Below are 18,966 nucleotides of genomic sequence, written 5' to 3' on the forward strand. Positions count from 1 at the left end.
TGACAAAAACAAACATTTTTCTTGCACCAGGCACCCCGGACAAAGGAGAAATTGATGAAGTCGGGCACTTCTCAGTAACCAAGAGTTTTATTTAGACAGAACTGGGATGGAATCAGAAATGATCCCGGCCATTATTTTGCACGTTGTGCTGCATACGAGGCATACTTGATCAAAGTCGTGAAGTGTGGCGAAGAAAACTGGTAATGCACAAATGACTGTAGCTTCAGAATACCACTGATAAACCCGAAATGAGGGAGAGATATTGGAAATTATGTTGTCTGATAATTTACTGAAAAATGCTTTCCACTGTCAAAGAAATTCTTTATCAAGAGGTTGAATCGCAGTAGTAGTTCCAGACGGAATCCACATTACATCTACAGATTTTTTGCCGTCGTCCACAAAAACAGAGGCATCGTTGTTATGTCCAGACCCTGAATCAAACAAATGCAGTGAATTAGTTTCTGCAGCTGGTAGGAATACATTTCAAACGAAATGTTGAAAATTATTCTTTCCCATTTTTTCCAGATTTTGATAGGTCAATTACAAGATTTTTGCAACTAAACAGTCCATTTTTTTATTTTTGGTCCTAATTTTCCTTGTGATTCTTGAAGACAGATATACTGCTGTGGAAACAGTAAACCACTCATACTTATCACTGGAGTTATTGTATATGAATGCGACATTGCATTCATTGGTTGAGCAACCGACTCTCTTGTCACCCCAAAATGGTGAAGTGCAGTGTGCATGCAGATCTTTCACGAAACCTGACTGATTAGTGTTATAGACAGCAGTTGCAGTGGGAACAGCAAGTTTTGTCTTTACGTCAGCTATGAATTTCTCTATAGCACTATCAGCTGCTCTACATGTTTACGCAATGTAATTTTGCAACTTCCTATTCTGTACGATTTCTTGAACTTACTTAGCCAGATCAACGAAATTAGCATTGTACATCTCGGATGCAGTTCAGAGGGCCCAGTATCACAGATATCCGTTGGTAACGGTGCATAGCCTCACATGAGCAGTGCTAAATCTTTCGAACAGTTTATCATTCATATGGTTTTGGGTTTCTGTATGGGGCATATTTCTGACTTCATGTAATTCATTCTTCCATTTGTACAGTTCATGCTCCAATTTTACAAAACGAAAACACCTTCGCACACTACATAACTTCAAGCTTTTTTCATTCCTTCGTTTAACCAGTATTTCACTGCTTTTTCTTTGTTGCTGAAAGCTGTTGCAGTACATCTTTCTTTTAGTTTTGGAAGGTATTCTTCTTTAGGACTGTTACTGGCACAACTGATGTCATCTGAACCACGGTTCGAGGATTCGTCACAGTTATTTCCTATTTCTTCTAACATATCCACAATTTCAAACGAAATGTCGATATCATTCAAATGAATGTCAAGGAAATCAACTAACAAATGACATATGTATGTCCTCAGGAGAAATAGGTGAGTTCGGCTGGAAACCACGTTCTTCATATTTCATCATTGTTAAATTGAGAATGTTAACTGGATTCCATGTTACTGTGAAACTGGAAGAAAAAAAGGTATTATTAGCAGGCATGCCTTAAGAAAGCACAAGAAATATTAATTCAGCTTTGTCTGTATTGTCAATACTTTTCAATACTGCAAAAAGCAACTGATAATTTGTAATAGGTGTTACTTGAGTGGCTAATTTGAGAGAATAGTAACTGTGTACTGTAGTGTCAGAGAAACTATTGATGAATGGTAACCTGAAATTTTCTTTACAAATTATGATCAGGTTGTGTCCTCCCCCAGGGGGTCCACAACTCTTTTGTGGACACGTGCGTAGCGAGCACGGGACCCCGAGCTAATGTGGCCCTCCTTCCTTTCCGGGCTGCATACCTTCCCTTCCCTTTCCGCATCCCTCCCCGTCCCCCATCTTCGCCCCCCCCCCCCTCACCTCTGGCTATTTCCTTCCCTTTCTCCCCCTCTGGGAGTATGGTTTGTGCCTACGTCCGGAGACGGACGCTCGAAACTTTTCCAACTTACTTGCTTTCTACACTTACAAGTCCTCGTCCTTCCTCTGTCCTTCTCTTTTCCTTCCCTCTTCTCCTTGCCCTTTTCTCCGCTGCGGCGTTTGAGACCCCCTCTTCTTTCCTTTCCCTTTCTCTTTTTTCCTCCCTGTGCGTGTCTGAAGGCCGACCCACGCACTTCCATGCGTAGCCGGTGACGGGGTAACGCGTAATTCCCCGCCCCGGGTAGACAGGTAGGACACGTACGTACCCCCTGGTAAAGGCCAGGCCCAGGGAGGGGTGATTACCCGAGCTGATACCTTCCGAAAGTGCCGATTGGTCCCTCCGTCCGTTTGTCGGGAGGTGTGACCTGAGGTGTGAACAATCACCTAAGGCGGGTGTGCCCTCGGTGAGGGCCCCCACAAGGGAGGAGCGCGCCATCGGAGACGCCGGTAATCATGGGGGATTCTTCCGCAATGGTTTCCTCACCTTCCACTATGTCTGCTCACAAACGTAAGTTCACTGAGTCTCAGCCACAGACGGTTCTTCCATTGTTGCCACAGTTCCTTGTTGTTTCTCGGTCTGACGAAGGTCACGACTTCTCCACGGTCAACCCTTTCATTATTCAGAAAGGTGTCGACGCAATTGCGGGTCCTGTAAAGTCTTGTTCCAGATTACGGAATGGCACCCTGTTGTTAGAAACACACAGTGCCCTCCAGGCTCAAAAATTGCTGCGTACTTCTCTGCTCCACACCTTCCCTGTCCGGGTGGAACCGCACCGTACCTTAAATTCCTCGCGTGGAGTCGTTTATACGCGCTCCCTCGATGGATTGTCTGACGAAGAAATTCAGCACTATCTGTCTGACCAAGGCGTCACGGCTGTTCATCGGGTTATGAAAAGGGTTGACTCGAACATCATTCCAACCCGCACTGTCTTCTTGACATTTGACAAAGTTCAACTCCCATCAAAAATCAAAGCAGGCTATGAGATAATTTCCGTTCGCCCTTATGTCCCAAACCCTACGCGTTGCTATCGATGTCAGCGGTTCAACCACACCAGCCAGTCCTGTTCCAATCCGGCCAAATGTGTTACGTGTGGCAGGGATGCCCATGAGGGTGCTTGTCCACCTCCATCCCCTCGCTGCATCAACTGTATGGGTGACCACGCTGCTTCCTCTCGAGATTGCCCTGTTTTTAAGGACGAAAAGCTGATCCAGGAAATAAGAGTGAAGGAAAAGGTGTCGACCTTTGCTGCTCGAAAGTTACTCGCCAGTCGACAGCCCACCGTGCCTCAGAAAGGAAAATACAGCACTGTCCTTGCTTCTCCTCGGCCAACAAAGGAGGCGGCCACGCAGACTTGCGACCTCACATTTAGTACCACGGTCGTCAGATCGGCCAGCGCAAAGATCGCCCGTTCAACCTCACCTCTTTCGCCTGCCCACTCTATGGCTCATCCTTCGTCGGGTTCTGCTAAATCTCGAGCCCAAAAGTCAGACGCCAAGTCTTCAAAAAAAGAGCATTCTCGTGAAGAGTTTTTACGTACTGCAACTTCACAACCATCGGTTCCTCAATCATCTAAACATACCTCCAAGAAGGCTACGAAGAAACACAGTTCCTCTCCTTCTCCGCCAAGGCGTGTCCCATCTACAGCACCACCTGGCGGAAATCGCCCTCGGCCATCTTCTGTGTCGCCGAAGCGCACTGTTGGTGGCCGGTCAACTGGCCGATCGTTGGTGGCAGGAGCTGCTCCTGACCAACCTATGGATCAGGATCTTCTGCCTTCGACTGAATGCCATTCCATGCTGTCGGTCGCAAGCTCTGAGCAGTCGTTGAGTTGACAGCACCCTTGGTCACGTTCCTCCATTTTCTGTTCACCCTATGTCCATTATCCACTGGAATATCCGCGGAATTCGCGCCAATCGGGAGGAATTGTCGATCCTCTTACGATCCTACTCGCCGGTCATCTTCTGTCTTCAGGAAACAAAGCTGCGTCCCCATGACCGCTTTGTTCTCCCTCATTTTCAGTCCGTCCGATATGACCTCCCCTCTGTTGAAGGCTCTCCAGCCCATGGAGGACTCATGATTCTGCTCCATGATACTCTCCATTATCACCCAATCCCCTTAAACACTTCCTTCCAAGCTGTCGCCGTCCGTCTTTCCCTTTCTGGATACACGTTCTCTCTTTGTACGGTATACATTCCATCGTCTACACCAATGACACGAGCTGATCTCCTTCATCTTCTTGATCAGCTTCCACCCCCCTATTTGCTGGTTGGGGACTTCAATGCCCACCACCCGCTTTGGGGATCTCCACATCCTTGTCCACGTGGCTCACTATTGCTAGACGTCTTCCACCAAGCGGATTTAGTCTGCCTCAACACAGGGGTCCCCACATTTTTGTCTGCCTCCACGGCACATTTATCCCATTTGGACCTTGCGGTCGGTACTGTTCCGCTAGCTCGGCGCTTCGAATGGTTCGCCCTTGATGATACACACTCGAGTGACCACTTTCCATGTGTTCTTCGACTGCAGCCTCAACTGCCATATATGCGCTCGCGACGCTGGAAGTTTGCCCAAGCCGATTGGACACTTTTTTCGTCTCTAGCGACATTCGATGACCGTCGCTTTCCCAGCGTCGACGATGAGGTCACACATTTTACCGACGTTATTCTCACAGCTGCGGAACGTTCAATACCACGCACCTCCGAATTGCCCCGGCGCCCTCCAGTCCCTTGGTGGAACGAGGCATGCCGTGACGCAATACGTGAGCGGCGACGTGCTCTTCGCATTTTCCGTCACCATCCAACTTTGTCCAACTGTATCCGATATAAGCAGCTCCGTGCGCGATGCCGTCGCGTCATCCGCGATAGCAAGAAGGCAAGCTGGAAATACTTTACTAGCTCATTTAACAACTTCACTCCCTCCTCGGAAGTTTGGAGTCGGCTTCGACGGTTCTCAGGCGCGCCTAGTTTCTCCCCGGTCTCTGGGCTCACTGTCGCGCATGATACCTTAGTGGACCCCGTCGCAATTTCTAACTCATTGGGTCAGCACTTTGCTGAGATTTCGAGCTCTTCAAATTACCCGCCGGCGTTTCTCCCGAAGGAACGTGCAGCGGAAGTGCGACATCTTGCTTTCTCCTCTCAAAATCGCGAAAGCTACAATACTGTTTTCTCCATGCGCGAACTCCAACATGCACTCTCTTCTTCTCGCTCCTCCGCCCCAGGACCGGATGGTATCCATGTCCAAATGTTGCTGCACTTATCAACCCATAGCCTGCGTTACCTCCTTCGCCTTTATAATCGAATTTGGACCGACAGTACCTTTCCCAGGCGATGGCGGGAAGCTATTGTCGTTCCCGTTCCGAAACCTGGAAAGGACAAACATCTCCCCTCTAGCTATCGCCCCATTTCTCTCACGAGTAGTGTCTGTAAGGTTTTGGAGCGTATGGTGAATTACCGTTTAGCTTGGTGGCTGGAGTCCCGCAGTCTTTTAACACCAGCCCAATGCGGATTCCGAAAGCATCGTTCTGCTGTTGACCATCTTGTTGCTCTCTCCACTTATATCATGAACAATTTTCTACGGAAACGCCAAACGGTAGCAATATTTTTTGATCTGGAGAGAGCGTACGATACCTGTTGGAGGACAGGCATCCTCCGCACACTGTTCTCTTGGGGCTTTAGAGGCCGGCTGCCCCTTTTTCTTCGCGAATTTATGGCAGAGCGCACATTTAGGGTGCGGGTGAACACTACTCTCTCCCGTACTTTCTCCCAAGAAAACGGGGTACCCCAGGGCTCCGTGCTGAGTGTTGTACTGTTTGCCATCGCCATTAATCCAATTATGGATTGTCTCCTTCCTGATGTCTCGGGCTCCCTCTTTGTGGACGATTTTGCGATCTACTACAGCTCTCAACGGACCAGCCTTCTTGAAAGACGTCTTCAAGGATGTCTCGATCGCCTCCACTCGTGGAGCATCGAAACCGGCTTCCGTTTCTCACCCAGTAAGACCGTTTGTGTTAATTTTTGGCGACGTAAGGAGTTTCTTCCGCCCACCTTACATCTAGGTCCTGTCAACCTTCCGTTTTCCGACGTCGCTAAATTCTTGGGTCTTCTGTTTGACAGAAAACTGTGCTGGTCCTCCCACGTTTCCTATCTTTCGGCTCGCTGTCTGCGTTCCCTTAACACCCTCCGTGTCCTGAATGGTACCTCTTGGGGAGCGGACCGAGTGGTCCTTCTCCGCCTCTATCGCGCCTTAGTGCGCTCGAAATTGGATTATGGAAGCATAGTCTACTCCTCTGCTCGGCCGTCTATTCTTCGGCGTCTCGACTCTATCCACCACCGTGGATTACGTTTAGTGTCTGGAGCTTTTTACACCAGCCCTGTGGAAAGCCTTTATGCTGAGACTGCTGAACCTCCGCTGTCCAATCGGCGGGCAGTCCTTCTGAGTCGTTATGCTAGCCATCTGTCTTCCATGCCTGCTAATCCAGCCCATAACCTTTTTTTCGACGCCTCCTTTGATGTCGGGTATGCAGGCCGCTCCTCCTCCCTACTACCCCCGGGAGTCCGCTTCCGTCAACTGCTCCATTCTCTTTCCTTCCGCTTTCCTAAAACCTTCTTGACAACTTGGGGTACAGCACCGCCTTGGCTCCGTCCCCGGATTGACTTGCTCAGAGACCTATGTCAATTTCCCAAGGATGGTACCCCTACACTTGTTTACCGTCGGGCATTTGCTGCTCTATGTGCACAAATGACGGAAGCCACGTTTATTTACACCGATGGCTCGAAAACATCGTTAGGTGTAGGGAGTGCCTATATTGTTGGCGACACCCCAAATCACTTTCGGCTTCCCGACCAGTGTTCGGTTTATACTGCGGAGCTTTACGCTGTTCTCCAGGCTGTCCACTACATCCGCCGCCATCAGCGGATACAGTACGTAATCTGCTCAGATTCTCTCAGCTCTCTCCTAAGTCTCCAAGCTCTTTACCCTGTGCACCCTCTGGTCCACCGGATTCAGGACTGTCTGCGCTTGCTCCACCTGGGGGGCGTCTCAGTGGCGTTCCTCTGGCTCCCGGGACACGCTGGTATCTGTGGAAATGAGGCGGCCGATGTAGCGGCCAAGGCTGCAGTCTCTCTTCCTCGGCCAGCTCTTAAGTCTCTTCCGTTTACCGATCTATGGAGCGGTTTATGTCGCCAAGTCACTCATTTATGGCATGCGCATTGGTCAACACTTCCCCACAATAAATTGCGGGAAGTGAAAGCCCTTCCTTGCGCTTGGACCTCTTCCTCCCGAACGCGTCGTCGGGAGGAGGTAATTTTAGCTCGACTCCGGATAGGGCACTGTCTTTTTAGTCATAGACATCTTTTAAGCGGTGATCCTCCCCCACTCTGTCCCCACTGCTCTCAGCTGTGGACGGTCAGACACCTTTTAATTGAATGCCCCTATTTTAATCCGTTACGATCCCGTCTACAGCTATCGCCTGATCTATCGTCGATTTTAGCAGATGACACGCGCTCAGCTGACCGCGTTCTACAGTTTATTAGTGACAGTGAAATGACGTCAGTCATTTGAAGCTTTTTTTGGGGGGACAACCAACCCCTTTCTATAGTGCACTTTTAAGCATTCCTTCTGCCTTTAGTTTCTCAAATTTTCTGACTTTGTTTCCATTGCTGCTGATTTTCAATTTCGTTTTTTTCCTGTTTTCTACGTCACGGGCTGGGCGCTAATGACCATAGTAGTTTTGCGCCCTAAAACCACAAAAAAAAAAAAAAAAAAAAAAAAAAAGGTTGTGTCCAATTTCCTGTTTACAAATGTACTGCTGACCTTGGCTGTGTGTGTGTGTGTGTGTGTGTGTGTGTGTGTGTGTGTGTGTGTGTGTGTGTGTGTGTGTGCACCTAGTTGCACATGCACAGTTGCTGCAGTGCCAGTAGGGGTGTATTTAGTCAATACAGATTAGATATCACTATAGGGGAGAGGGAGGTGTACATTGTAGTCAGAAAGAAAGAAATATTGTTCTATCAAGGTCAAAACTGAGTCTGATTATGAAACTATCTAGATGTGTGTAACAAATCTAGGTGAGCTGAAGTTAATTATTGAATGTTTTTACCATTCACCTGATGCCACCACAACAGTGTTTGTCACTCAGAATAAGTTTACGATCAGTAGAGTGCCAAAGACATGATGCAATATTAGTTGGAGGTGAAAAAAAATCATGCATGGAGGTGACTTTAACCTGCAGAGTATAGAATGGGGCTTCTGTGGATTCAATGAAGGTGGCACAGCCAGGCAGTCTTGTGAAGTACTTTTGAGCACAGTTTTCTGAAGACTGTTCAGTAGCTACTTAGATAGCCAACATGCAGTGGAAATATTGTAGATCTTGTTGCTATAAACAGGCCTGACCTTACCGATGTTGTCCATATACAGACATGATTTAGTGATCATGAAGTCGTCATGATGACAGTGGTTGCTGATGTAAATAAATACATCAGGAAGGCTAGAAAGTATTTTTTGTGGAAAGAGCAGATAAGTCATTGTTAACATCCCAGTTAGAAAATGAATGGATGTAATTTAGTTCCAATATGATGAACAGACCAATGTCATGGCTGTAGAGGAATTATGAGGAAAGTTAAAACATATTTTAATTTGCACACTGGAGAAGTACGTGCCAATGAGTGGATTAAGGATGGAGAATCCCACCGTGATTTAATAACAAAATTCGGAAAATGCTTAGGAAGCAGAGACCGTTGCACTCTGAAGTTCGAAAAAGAATGCGCAAATGAGAAGAGGTAAAAGTTAGTACAAATTCTTGCGTATGTAAAAAAAATAATTGATGTGTGAAACATAGACCGAAGACTACCATCATCCTTTAGCAAAAAACCTTGCCGAGAAATCAGGTAGATTCTGGTCTGACATAAAATTGCTAAGTGGGTTGAAGGCACCTATCGAGTCACACAAGATAGGAATATATTCAATCTAACAGCAACAAAAAAATAGACTTGGCCTTTGTTAGGATATCCACATAATCTGGTGTGTGTGCGTGCGTGCGTGCGTGCGTGCGTGCGCGCGCGCGCGTGTGTGTGCATTTAGAGGAACTATGACTCAATTTCAAAAGATTACTTGACCATGCACTGGATTGATAGGTACCCTGTAGAACAGTTTATATGAGAGGGACCCTCCATTGTATAAAGTCATTGTAAAGAAACTTCTAAGGAAACAGAGACTAGGCCAACAGCATAATAGGTCTAAAACAAAGTATAGGACTGTCGATAGAAACACATTTGGTTGTTAAGAGGGCAATACATGAAGCGTTCAGTTATTACCATAACAGAATATTTTCAAATGATCTTTCACAAAACCCAAAGTAATTCTGGTGTTGTATAAAAGCTGTTAATGGCACCAAAGTTAGTGTCGAGCCCCTAGGAAATGAGACAGGGACTGAAATTTCAGTTTAACAAAACAAATGAAATGCTTAACTCTGTTTTTAAATGTTCATTCACAGGGGAAAACCCAGGAGAATTGTCCCAATTTGTCATACCACTGAAGAGGTGAGTAGTGAAATCACCATTAGTGTCCGTGGTGACGAGAAACAGCTGAAATCATTAAAATTGAACAAAGCTTCAGTGTATGAAGAAATCTTTATCAGAGTCTATACTTAAATTGCGGCTGAGTTTAACCGCTCTTCTATGATCTTTCATAGATCCCGTGAACAAAAAACCATGCCCAGTAATTGGAAGAAAGCACAAGTCCCATCTGTCTACAAGACAGGTAGTAGAAGTGAGTCACAAAACTGCCATGCAATATCCTTGACATCAATGTGTTGTAGAATCTTAGAAAAAAGCTCATCTATAATGAGATATCGTGAACAGAATCACCTTGTTCGTGCCAGTCAGCATGGACTCTGAAAACGTCGATTGTGTGGAACCCAACTCACAATTTTCTCACTTGACATACAGAAAGCTTTGGATGAAGGTAGTATGCAGTATTTGTTGGTTTTCAAAAAGCATTTGACTCAGTGCCACACCTATTCTTATTATCAGAAGTCTGATCATATGGGACATCAAGTGAAATTTGCTACTGGACTGAGGACTTTTTGGTAGGGAGGATGCTGCATGTTATCTTGGATCGAGAGTCATCGTCAGATGTAGAAGTAACTTCAGGTTTGCCCCAGGGAAGTGTGTTGGGGCCCTTGCTATTCATGTTGTATATTAATGATCTTTTGGACAATATTAATAGTAAGCTCAGACTTTTTGGAGATGATGTAGTTGCCTAAAATGAGGTACTTTGTCTAAATATTCAGTCAGATCTGATAAGATTTCAGAGTGGTGCAAAGATTGGCAACTTTGTAGTGATATGAAACAGAATGATGATGTAGGCTCACTTGGGTAAAGCAGGTGGTAGACTTTGGTTTCTTGGTAGAGTGCTGGGATAATTGCAATCAATCTACAAAGGAGATTGCTTACAAATCGCTCTGGCAACACATTCTAGAATACTGCTAAACTGTGTGGCACCTGTACCAAATAGAACTAAGAGAGGATATTGAACATGCACAGAGAAGGGGAAGACAAATGTACAGAGAAGGGCAAAACAAATGGTCGGAGGTTTGTTTGACCAGTTGGAGAGTGTTGCCGAGATGCTGAAGAAACTAAACTGGTATACTCATGAAGATACACGTAAATTAACCCGAGAAAGTCTACTAGCAAAGTTTCAAGAACTGGCTTTAAATGACAACTCTAGGGATGTACTACAACCCAATACGTATCGCTTACATAGGGATCATGAGGACAAGATTAGAATAATTACAGCATGCACACACACATTCAAACAATCATTCTTCCTGCACTTTGTACATGAATGGAATGAGAAGAAACTCTAATAACTGGTACAATTGGACTATTCCCTGCACTTCTTGGTGGTTTGCATTGTATAGATGTGGTTGTAAATGTAGATTTAGACGTGGTTTGTCCGGTCTGATGTTGCAACAGAAGACAGCGAAAGGAAAATGGAAGTTTTGAATTTCTTACTTCAGAAATCTTAATGCAGAAGGATCGTACAAACATATACTGTCCTGAATGAGATTTTCACTCTGCAGCAGAGTGTGTGCTGTTATGGAACTTTCCTGGCAGATTAAAACTGTGTGCCGGACCGAGACTTGAACTCCGGACCTATGCCTTTTGCGGGGAAGTGCTCGACCATCTGAGCTATCCACGCACGACTCGCGCCCTGTCCTCACAGCTTTACTTCTGCCAGTAACTCATCTCCTACTTTCCAAACTTCACAGAAGTTTCATAACAGCACAAACTCTGCTGCAGAGTGAAAATCTCATTCTGGAAACATCTCCCAGGCTGTGGCTAAGCCATGTCTCCACAATATCCTTTCTTCCAGGAGTGCTAGTTCTGCTAGGTTCTAGGTGCTGGTTCTGCCCTCAAAAAAAGAACTGGTTGAAGTATAGGTTAGGTTGGAAGGTAACGGTTTGGTTGAGAGTTGGCAAAGCCCAGTGAATATGAAGCTAAAAAAAACCTTGTTTTGGTGACACTGATCTGTAGCTTAGCCTGTTTGAAACAGTCAGTGACAGTGCTTTAGCCACCATATTGTGTACAGTGTTTGTCATATGTTTCCTACATCACTGATCAAAGCCAATGACTCGTATTTCCTCTATATCCTGTTTCCTGATATGTGAGTGGCTCGAAGACTTATTAAGTAATGTAACCCAGTACATTGTTCTTGACAGTGAGTGTCCATCAGAGACAATTGTATCATCAGGAGTGTCCCAGGGAAGTGTGAGTGATAGGACCACTCTTATTGTCTGTTTCGATAAATGATCTGGCAGACAGGGTGAGCAGCAATCTGCAGCTGTTTCTTGAAGATGGTGTCGTGCACGGGAACATTAAGTAACCACAGGAGGGTACAAAATGACTTGAACATAATTTCTACTAGTCTTCACCAGTACCAATGGCTTATTCCAGTAGTGTGTCAGTGTCAGACTATAGTTGTGCTACAATTATTGTAAGGAGCATGATAGTGAATTCACATCATTGTTTTGGCGACCAAATTTGCCTGTTCTGAACCTGGTGGAATACATATGAAACATTACTGGGTACCAGCTCCTCATCCATGAATCACTAGTTTGTGATTTAGGGGAATTGCATGACTTGTATGTAACCATCTGGTGTCACCTGCCTCCAGAAACCTACCAAGGACTTGTTGAATTCGTGCAAGGCACAGTCGTTGCTGTATTACGTTCCAGAGGTAGACCAAGACTCTGTTAAACAAATGTTCGTAATGTTCTCACTTGTCACTATATTACAGCTTGGCCTATACCTTCACTAACTGTTCACGCTGGAGGCCATTGTTCATGAGGAGTGGAAAAGAAAAAGATCCTACATGAACTCTTCAGTAAGATTACCTCAGTTGTCAAGTTCTGTTGACAGTTTATTTGTGATCAAATCATCTGTAAGAGGCCAATAATTGTTTTGCTTAACTTCTTTAGTGAAAATGTAGCTCATTTCTTGATTTTTGTAGGTAGGATTACAGAGCATCTTGTGTGTTTTTTGGTATGTTTGTTGTAACTGAAGAAATATCATCCTATTGCATAAGCCTGACATTAATTTTTATATGTATGATCATCTTATTGTTTAATGTATGAAGATCTTTTTGTATCATACACCTGTTTTTGAGGCGTTTGGCTCAAATTTGTAATTTTCTGTTCCAGTTATTTATGATGATCACTGCTATGTCATATGCCTGTCAAACAAGAAGATTCATGTTGTAAAGAGGAAGTTTGTTCCAAACCAAGTGGATCCAGTAACTGTTTGAGATTGTCAGCAGATCGTTAATTTATGTATATTTTATGCTGCTGTTGGTATTTTTGTATGGGCTGTTTTTCTTATGTTCTGCCATTTATTTAAATTTTGTTAATTTAATGCTTAGTGTTGTAAATACTTTTCAGTAATATTGGGATGACTGACCAGAATAAACATTATCCTAGTCATGCGTAATAACTGTGTGCCTGGAAGTACGTGACAGGGGTCGATGACTTTTGTCAAAATTTATACCCTATGATTGAAGAGACTGATTATGTAGATGACCTCATCTTTCAGTTATACTAGATGTTCAGTTTTAAATGTAGGTCATATTAATGTATTCAGTGATCTCTACCGAGCTTTCCATTACAGTCAAAATAGTGCCTGTTTATATGAAATGCCTTTTTTTACATATCAGAGTTTGGAATAACTGTTGAGATTGAACTGTTTGTCTGCTGTTGCTTGCATGCAGTTTTTAAACAAGTGTATTGTAATAGATGCAGAATAGCACAATTAATTTGTATTAACATATTTTTGTACGTTCTGGTGTCATTGCTACATTAGTGTCCTCACTGCACAGTTTGTTCCTCATTGTGTTCACTACCTTGTGTGTTTGCTTTATTTAATGTTACTCTTCCTTGCTCACAGCAGATAATTTATTGAACCAGTCAATACATGTGAAAAAGAGAGACTTAATTTTGTAAATTGTTTTTAGAAAATAAACAAAATGCTTATAATTTTTGGTGTGTTTACTTTAGTATGAGGCGTGTTTTTGAGTAAGTACCATTTTGCCACACCGCGGCCGCAGCGCTGCGGTCAGCGTTCTGCGCATGCGCACTGAGTACCTACATCTGTTGCCTATGCACTGACGTCATTACAGTCTGATTCTTACTTGTTTACGTTGTGTACTGAGTGTTTAAGATGCCTCCTATAATCGTGAGTCCCACCGACTGTGAAGTATAGGCTGTTATAATATTTCTTTGTGCTAAAGGCCTAAAAGCAATCAATATTCATCATGAAATCTGTGCAGTTTATGGAGAAAACATCATGAGTGATGGAATGGTAAGAAAGTGGGTGAGAGCATTTAAAGATGCCCGCAAAAATGTGCATGATGAACAACGGAGTGGGCGTCCTTCAGTCGTTATTGAAAGTTTGTTGCAGGAAGTGGACAATAAGGTGAGAGAAAACAGATGCTTTACGATTTCCTTCTTGCGGTATGACTTTCCTAATGTTTTGCTTAGTGTTTTGTATGCCATTGTGACCGAGCACTTGAATTACCGAAAATTGTGCGCATGTTGGGTACCGAAAATGTTGACGGATGTGCACAAAACCAAACATTTAGACAGTGGATTGACTTTCCTTGAGCGGTACCACAATGATGGTGATGATTTCTCCAGCCAAATTGTTACGGGTGATGAAACATGGGTGGTCTACGTCACACCAGACTCAAAGCAACAGTTCATGGAATGGCGGCATTCAGATTCACCCAGAAAAGTGAAGTTGAAGCGAACAATTTCTGCCCGGAAAATCATGTGCACAGTTTTTTGGGACAGGAAAGGAGTATTGCTTTTGGAATTTCTGTCTCATAATGAGACAATCAATGCAGCAACTTACTGTAAGACATTGCACAATCTGCGCTGTTCAATTCAGAACAAAAGACAAGGCATCGTTTTGCTGCAAGACAACGCCCGGCCACATATGGCGAATCAGACCAAAGATCCCATCACATCTTTTCGATGGGAAACTCTAGATCATCATCTGTAAAGTTCCGATCTTGGACCCAGTGACTACCATCTGTTCCTGCACTTGAAGAAACACCTGGGCAGTCAGCACCTTCAAGACGATGTCGAAGTCAAAATAGTGGTGATGCAGTGGTTAACAAGTGAGACGGCAGACTTATTTGAGGAGGGTATTCAAAAACTAATACAGCGTTATGACAAATGCCTCAATATTGATGGAAATTATGTATGAAAGTAGATTAAGGTACAGGCTTTCATGTAAAAATAAAATTATTGTGATATCTTAGCACGTCCTTTTTTAATTTGAATATGGTACTTACTTAAAAAACACGCCTTGTATATATTGTGTAATTGTAGCAGCTGTTCATTACTGAACAGTAAATCCAAAAATACTGGAAGCCATTCAACTGGTAAATGTGAAAGACCATTATTAAGTGTCCTAATTTGTAGTCTGGCTATAGTTACAAGAAATTATTGTGAAATATTGAATGTCCACTCATTGTCAAAGTGTACAAAATATGCCGTGATGGAATTTTGCTATAAGTGGAGAGAACTACAAGTAAACTATAAAACATGGGATCATTTTTGTATCCACATATTTTTTATGTTAAAATATATATACCAGATTATTGTAGGTAGTGCTTCTGCAGTTTTACTTTATTGTTGTAAATGTTTTCATTCACCTTTCTTTAATTAACTTAAAGTTTGCAATAATACTGCATGCAACACACTCAGAAGTGTGTATGCTATTGTGTTTTCTTCCTTCTGAGCAAATACTCAACAACAAGTTGAACTTCGCAAGTAAGATTTTTTAATAATCTCACAGAATTCGCATATTAATAGTGAGACTACAGACAGTTAGTGCAGTGTTATCCTGAGACATCAGCCATAGTGTTCCAGATTATATCTAACAGATACACTTGTAGATAATAACAAAGCCAACACATTAAAATTAGTTTTTGTTCACATAATGTACCTACAGGTGAAAACACTTTGAAACAAAGAATTGGATGTCAAGAAAACCTGTGAGGTTACTCAGTCAAAATATTATCAAACATCTTTGTAGGTGAAATTTAAGAAAACACAGAAGAATCCCAGTGCAATCTGCCATGGATAAACTCTCTGTTCTTTTAAGATTTGTCAAGAAAAACAATGTTCTGAACACTGCATCTGACTTACCTGTTCGATTTCAACAGTAGTAACATTACATACATAGTGAGGAACTTATCGTTTTTGATGTCTTAAAACCACATCATATCAATTGCAGCAGATGATTAAAAGTTTTGAGCAGTGAAGTGAAAGAATAACTTTTAAAATTTTCCACCAAAAATCTTATTGTGTAGGGTTTAACTCATATAATTTTAACTGGGTATGGAAGATTCCGGGCAGAGTGGACCAAACTGGGGGTATGAAGTATTTTTAATATTTTGGAAGATGAAAGGAGACTTTATCCATAATAAAGTTCCAGTTCCAACCCTATTAAAAACGCGTATAATACAGTCTTTTAAATCATTTTTTAAAGGAAAAATGACGTGACTGCACAACTTTTTTTCCTTTCCTGAGAGCTAGGGGGACTACACCCTGCACCCTTTGCCCCCACTGTGGGCACCCGTAAAGAGGCACATGAATTGGTCAAAGTATTTAAAAACTGAAAAATCCACTTTGAAATAACAATAAAATGAGTTGTTATAGATTGTTACTCACCACACACAAGCACTAAACGTCAGACGTATATGTGAGCTGATAGTTTAATAATGTCCAACAAACTAATGTGCCAGTTTGATGTCTCCTCTACTTGGTGAATAACAAGCTATCAGAATTCATATTGTTGAGATTTAAACTGTTAAAATTTTCTTAGGAGTTGTTCTCGGCAATCGAGGGGTCTCATTTGTGGAAGCTCTGCAAAATATGCCATAGGAGATATTTTGAGAGACCCAAGTGTTTAGCAGGTGATTGCAAGAGAATTTCATTAGTTGTTGCATTGTTGATTTAGGTGACGTTCACAGTATGAATGGCTGTAATCAATTTCTTTTTCCATATAACAGACTACAGAACATAAGTTTAGAAGTGCATTGTTCCATTAGATATACACTGAAGAGCCAAAGAAACTGTTACACCTGCCTAATATTGTCTAGGGCCCCTGGAAGCAGACAGAAGTGCCGCAACACGATGTGACATGGACTCTAATAATGTCAAAGAAGTGCTGGAGGGAATTGACACCATGAATTCTGCAGGGCTGTCCATAAATCTGTAGGAGTACGAGGGGGAGATCTCTACTGGACAGCATGTTGCAAGGCATCCTAGATATGCTCAAAAAGATTCATATTTGGGGAGTCTGGTGGCCAGCGGAAGTGTTTAAACTCAGGACAGTGTTCCTGGACCACTCTGAGGCAACTCTGGATGTGTGGGGTGTCGCATTGCCCTGCTGGTATTGCCCAAGTTTGTCGGTATGCACAATGAACATGATTGGATGCAGGTAATCAGACAGAATGCTTACTATGTGTCACCTGTCAGTCATATCTAGACGTATCAGGAGTTCCATATCACTCCAACTGCCACACCCCACACAATTATCCCCTCCTGACATGCAGGGGCCATGGATTCGTACGTGTCCATCTACTGGATACAGTCTGAAATGAGCAACACGTTTCCAGTGATCAATAGTCCAATGTCGGTGTTGATGGGCCCAGGCAAGGCGTAAAGCTTTGTGTTGTGCAGTCATCATCAAGGGTACACGAGTGGGCCTTCAGCTCCGAAAGCCCATACCGATGATGTTTTGTTGAATGGTTTGCATGCTGATACTTGTTGATGGCTGGGCACTGAAATCTGCAGCAATTTGCAGAAGTGTTGCACTTCAGTCATGTTGAACGATTCTCTTCAGTTGTCATCAGTCCCATTCTTATAGGTTCTTTTTCCGGCCACAGTGATGTCAGAGATGTTATGTTTTACCAGATCCGTGATATTCGTGGTACACTCATGAAATGATTGTATGGGAAAATCCTCACATCATCGCTATCTCAGAGGTGCTGTGCCCATCGCTCATGCACCAACTGTCACACTGTGTTCATGCTCAACCTGCCATTGTAGCAGCAGTAACCAATCTAACAACTGCACCAGACACTTGTCCTATATAGGCGTTGCCAACTACAGTGCTGTATTCTGCCTGGTTACGTATCTCTGTATTTGAATACGCATGCCTATAGCAGTTTCCTTGGTGCGTCAGTGTAGTAGATAGATAGTCCTCACCCATAAGTTTTAAGTGGTATAATATATTCTAACAGTTTTAACAGATGAGGAGGAGACATCAGGGCTGACACTGAAAAATTTGAAATACAATTAAATTTACAGGTTTTAGAATTTTTTTCCATTAAGAAGAAGCTGAAAGCATGAAAAGCAAAGAATATATGCACATGTACTAAAGGGGTGTAAAAATTAACCTGTGCTTTGAATCAAGATGTAGAAAATAAGGAAACAATAATGGACTGCCACACACAATTGGAAATCCTTCTGAGCCATACTTGATAAGCTTTTGATCAAGCTGAACAGAAAGGAAATAAATAACAGTGTGTATTGTGTGCAGCAAATGGTAATTGTTGTAGAATGGTCTTGGGGAAAAGGTGCGAGGACACGGCAAGAAAAGTAAAAATAAATAAACTTAAAAAATGGGAGTATATGTACTTACATACAAAGGAAAAGAAAGTGAACGTGTATTATGTAAATTAATGATGGAACACGAGAGCCAAGTGTGTGTGAATGTGTGTCTTCATTTCTGGATGTTGGAAGTGCTGGTGCTGCAAGAGAAGACGACGATTGTGTCATGAAACGGCTACCAGGCCTCGTTATGTGCTGTGTAATGCTCAGCAGCAGTATACTAAATGAGAAATAATCTGTCCCCACTCACTCTGGTTTTCAACGACCCACAAATTGTTCATAAAACTTAGAAGTTGACTGGTAATTGCAAGTTGTCTGACGGTGATGTCTGAAAAAGCCAATGACGTTTGAACTACATGACGTGTCAAGTCATGGAATACCTCCTAACGAGTTGGACTTCCTTTTGCCTAGCGTAGTGTAGCAACTCGGCATGGCATGGACTTAACAAGTCATTGGAAGTCTTAAGCAGAAATATTGAGCCATGCTGCCTCTATAGCCATCCATAACTGCAAAAGTGTTGTCAAGATTATGTTCCATAAATATTCGATGGGATTCATGTCAGGCAATCTGGGTGGCCAAATCATTTGCTTTAATTGTCCAGAAGGTTCTTCAAACCAATCACGAACAATTGTGGCCTGGTTACGTGGCGCATTGTCATCCATATGATGTCCATGAATGGCTGCAAACGATCTCAGAGTAGCTGAACATAACCGTTTCCATTCCATTCCAGGTAAATACAGCCCATACCATTATGAAGCCACCACCAGCATGCACAGTGCCTTGTTGACAACACGGATCCATGGCT

At 43.2% G+C, this 18,966-nt stretch overlaps 1 protein-coding gene across 3 annotated transcripts in view; it reads left to right on the top strand.

Moving 5' to 3' along the window:
* The window catches only part of LOC126457116 (ragulator complex protein LAMTOR4), a 36,331-nt gene extending 22,823 nt beyond the window's left edge, over nt 1-13,508 (top strand). For all 3 annotated transcript variants that reach the window (XM_050093168.1, XM_050093167.1, XM_050093166.1), the window contains exon 4: nt 12,681-13,508. In XM_050093168.1, the coding sequence (XP_049949125.1) occupies nt 12,681-12,784 (104 nt within the window). In that variant the 3' untranslated portion in view covers nt 12,785-13,508. The remainder of the gene's footprint in view (nt 1-12,680) is intronic.
* The last annotated feature ends 5,458 nt before the right edge of the window (nt 13,509-18,966 follow it).

The sequence above is a fragment of the Schistocerca serialis genome, chromosome 2, assembly GCF_023864345.2.
Source record: "Schistocerca serialis cubense isolate TAMUIC-IGC-003099 chromosome 2, iqSchSeri2.2, whole genome shotgun sequence".
In the NCBI taxonomy this organism is placed as follows: domain Eukaryota; kingdom Metazoa; phylum Arthropoda; class Insecta; order Orthoptera; family Acrididae; genus Schistocerca; species Schistocerca serialis.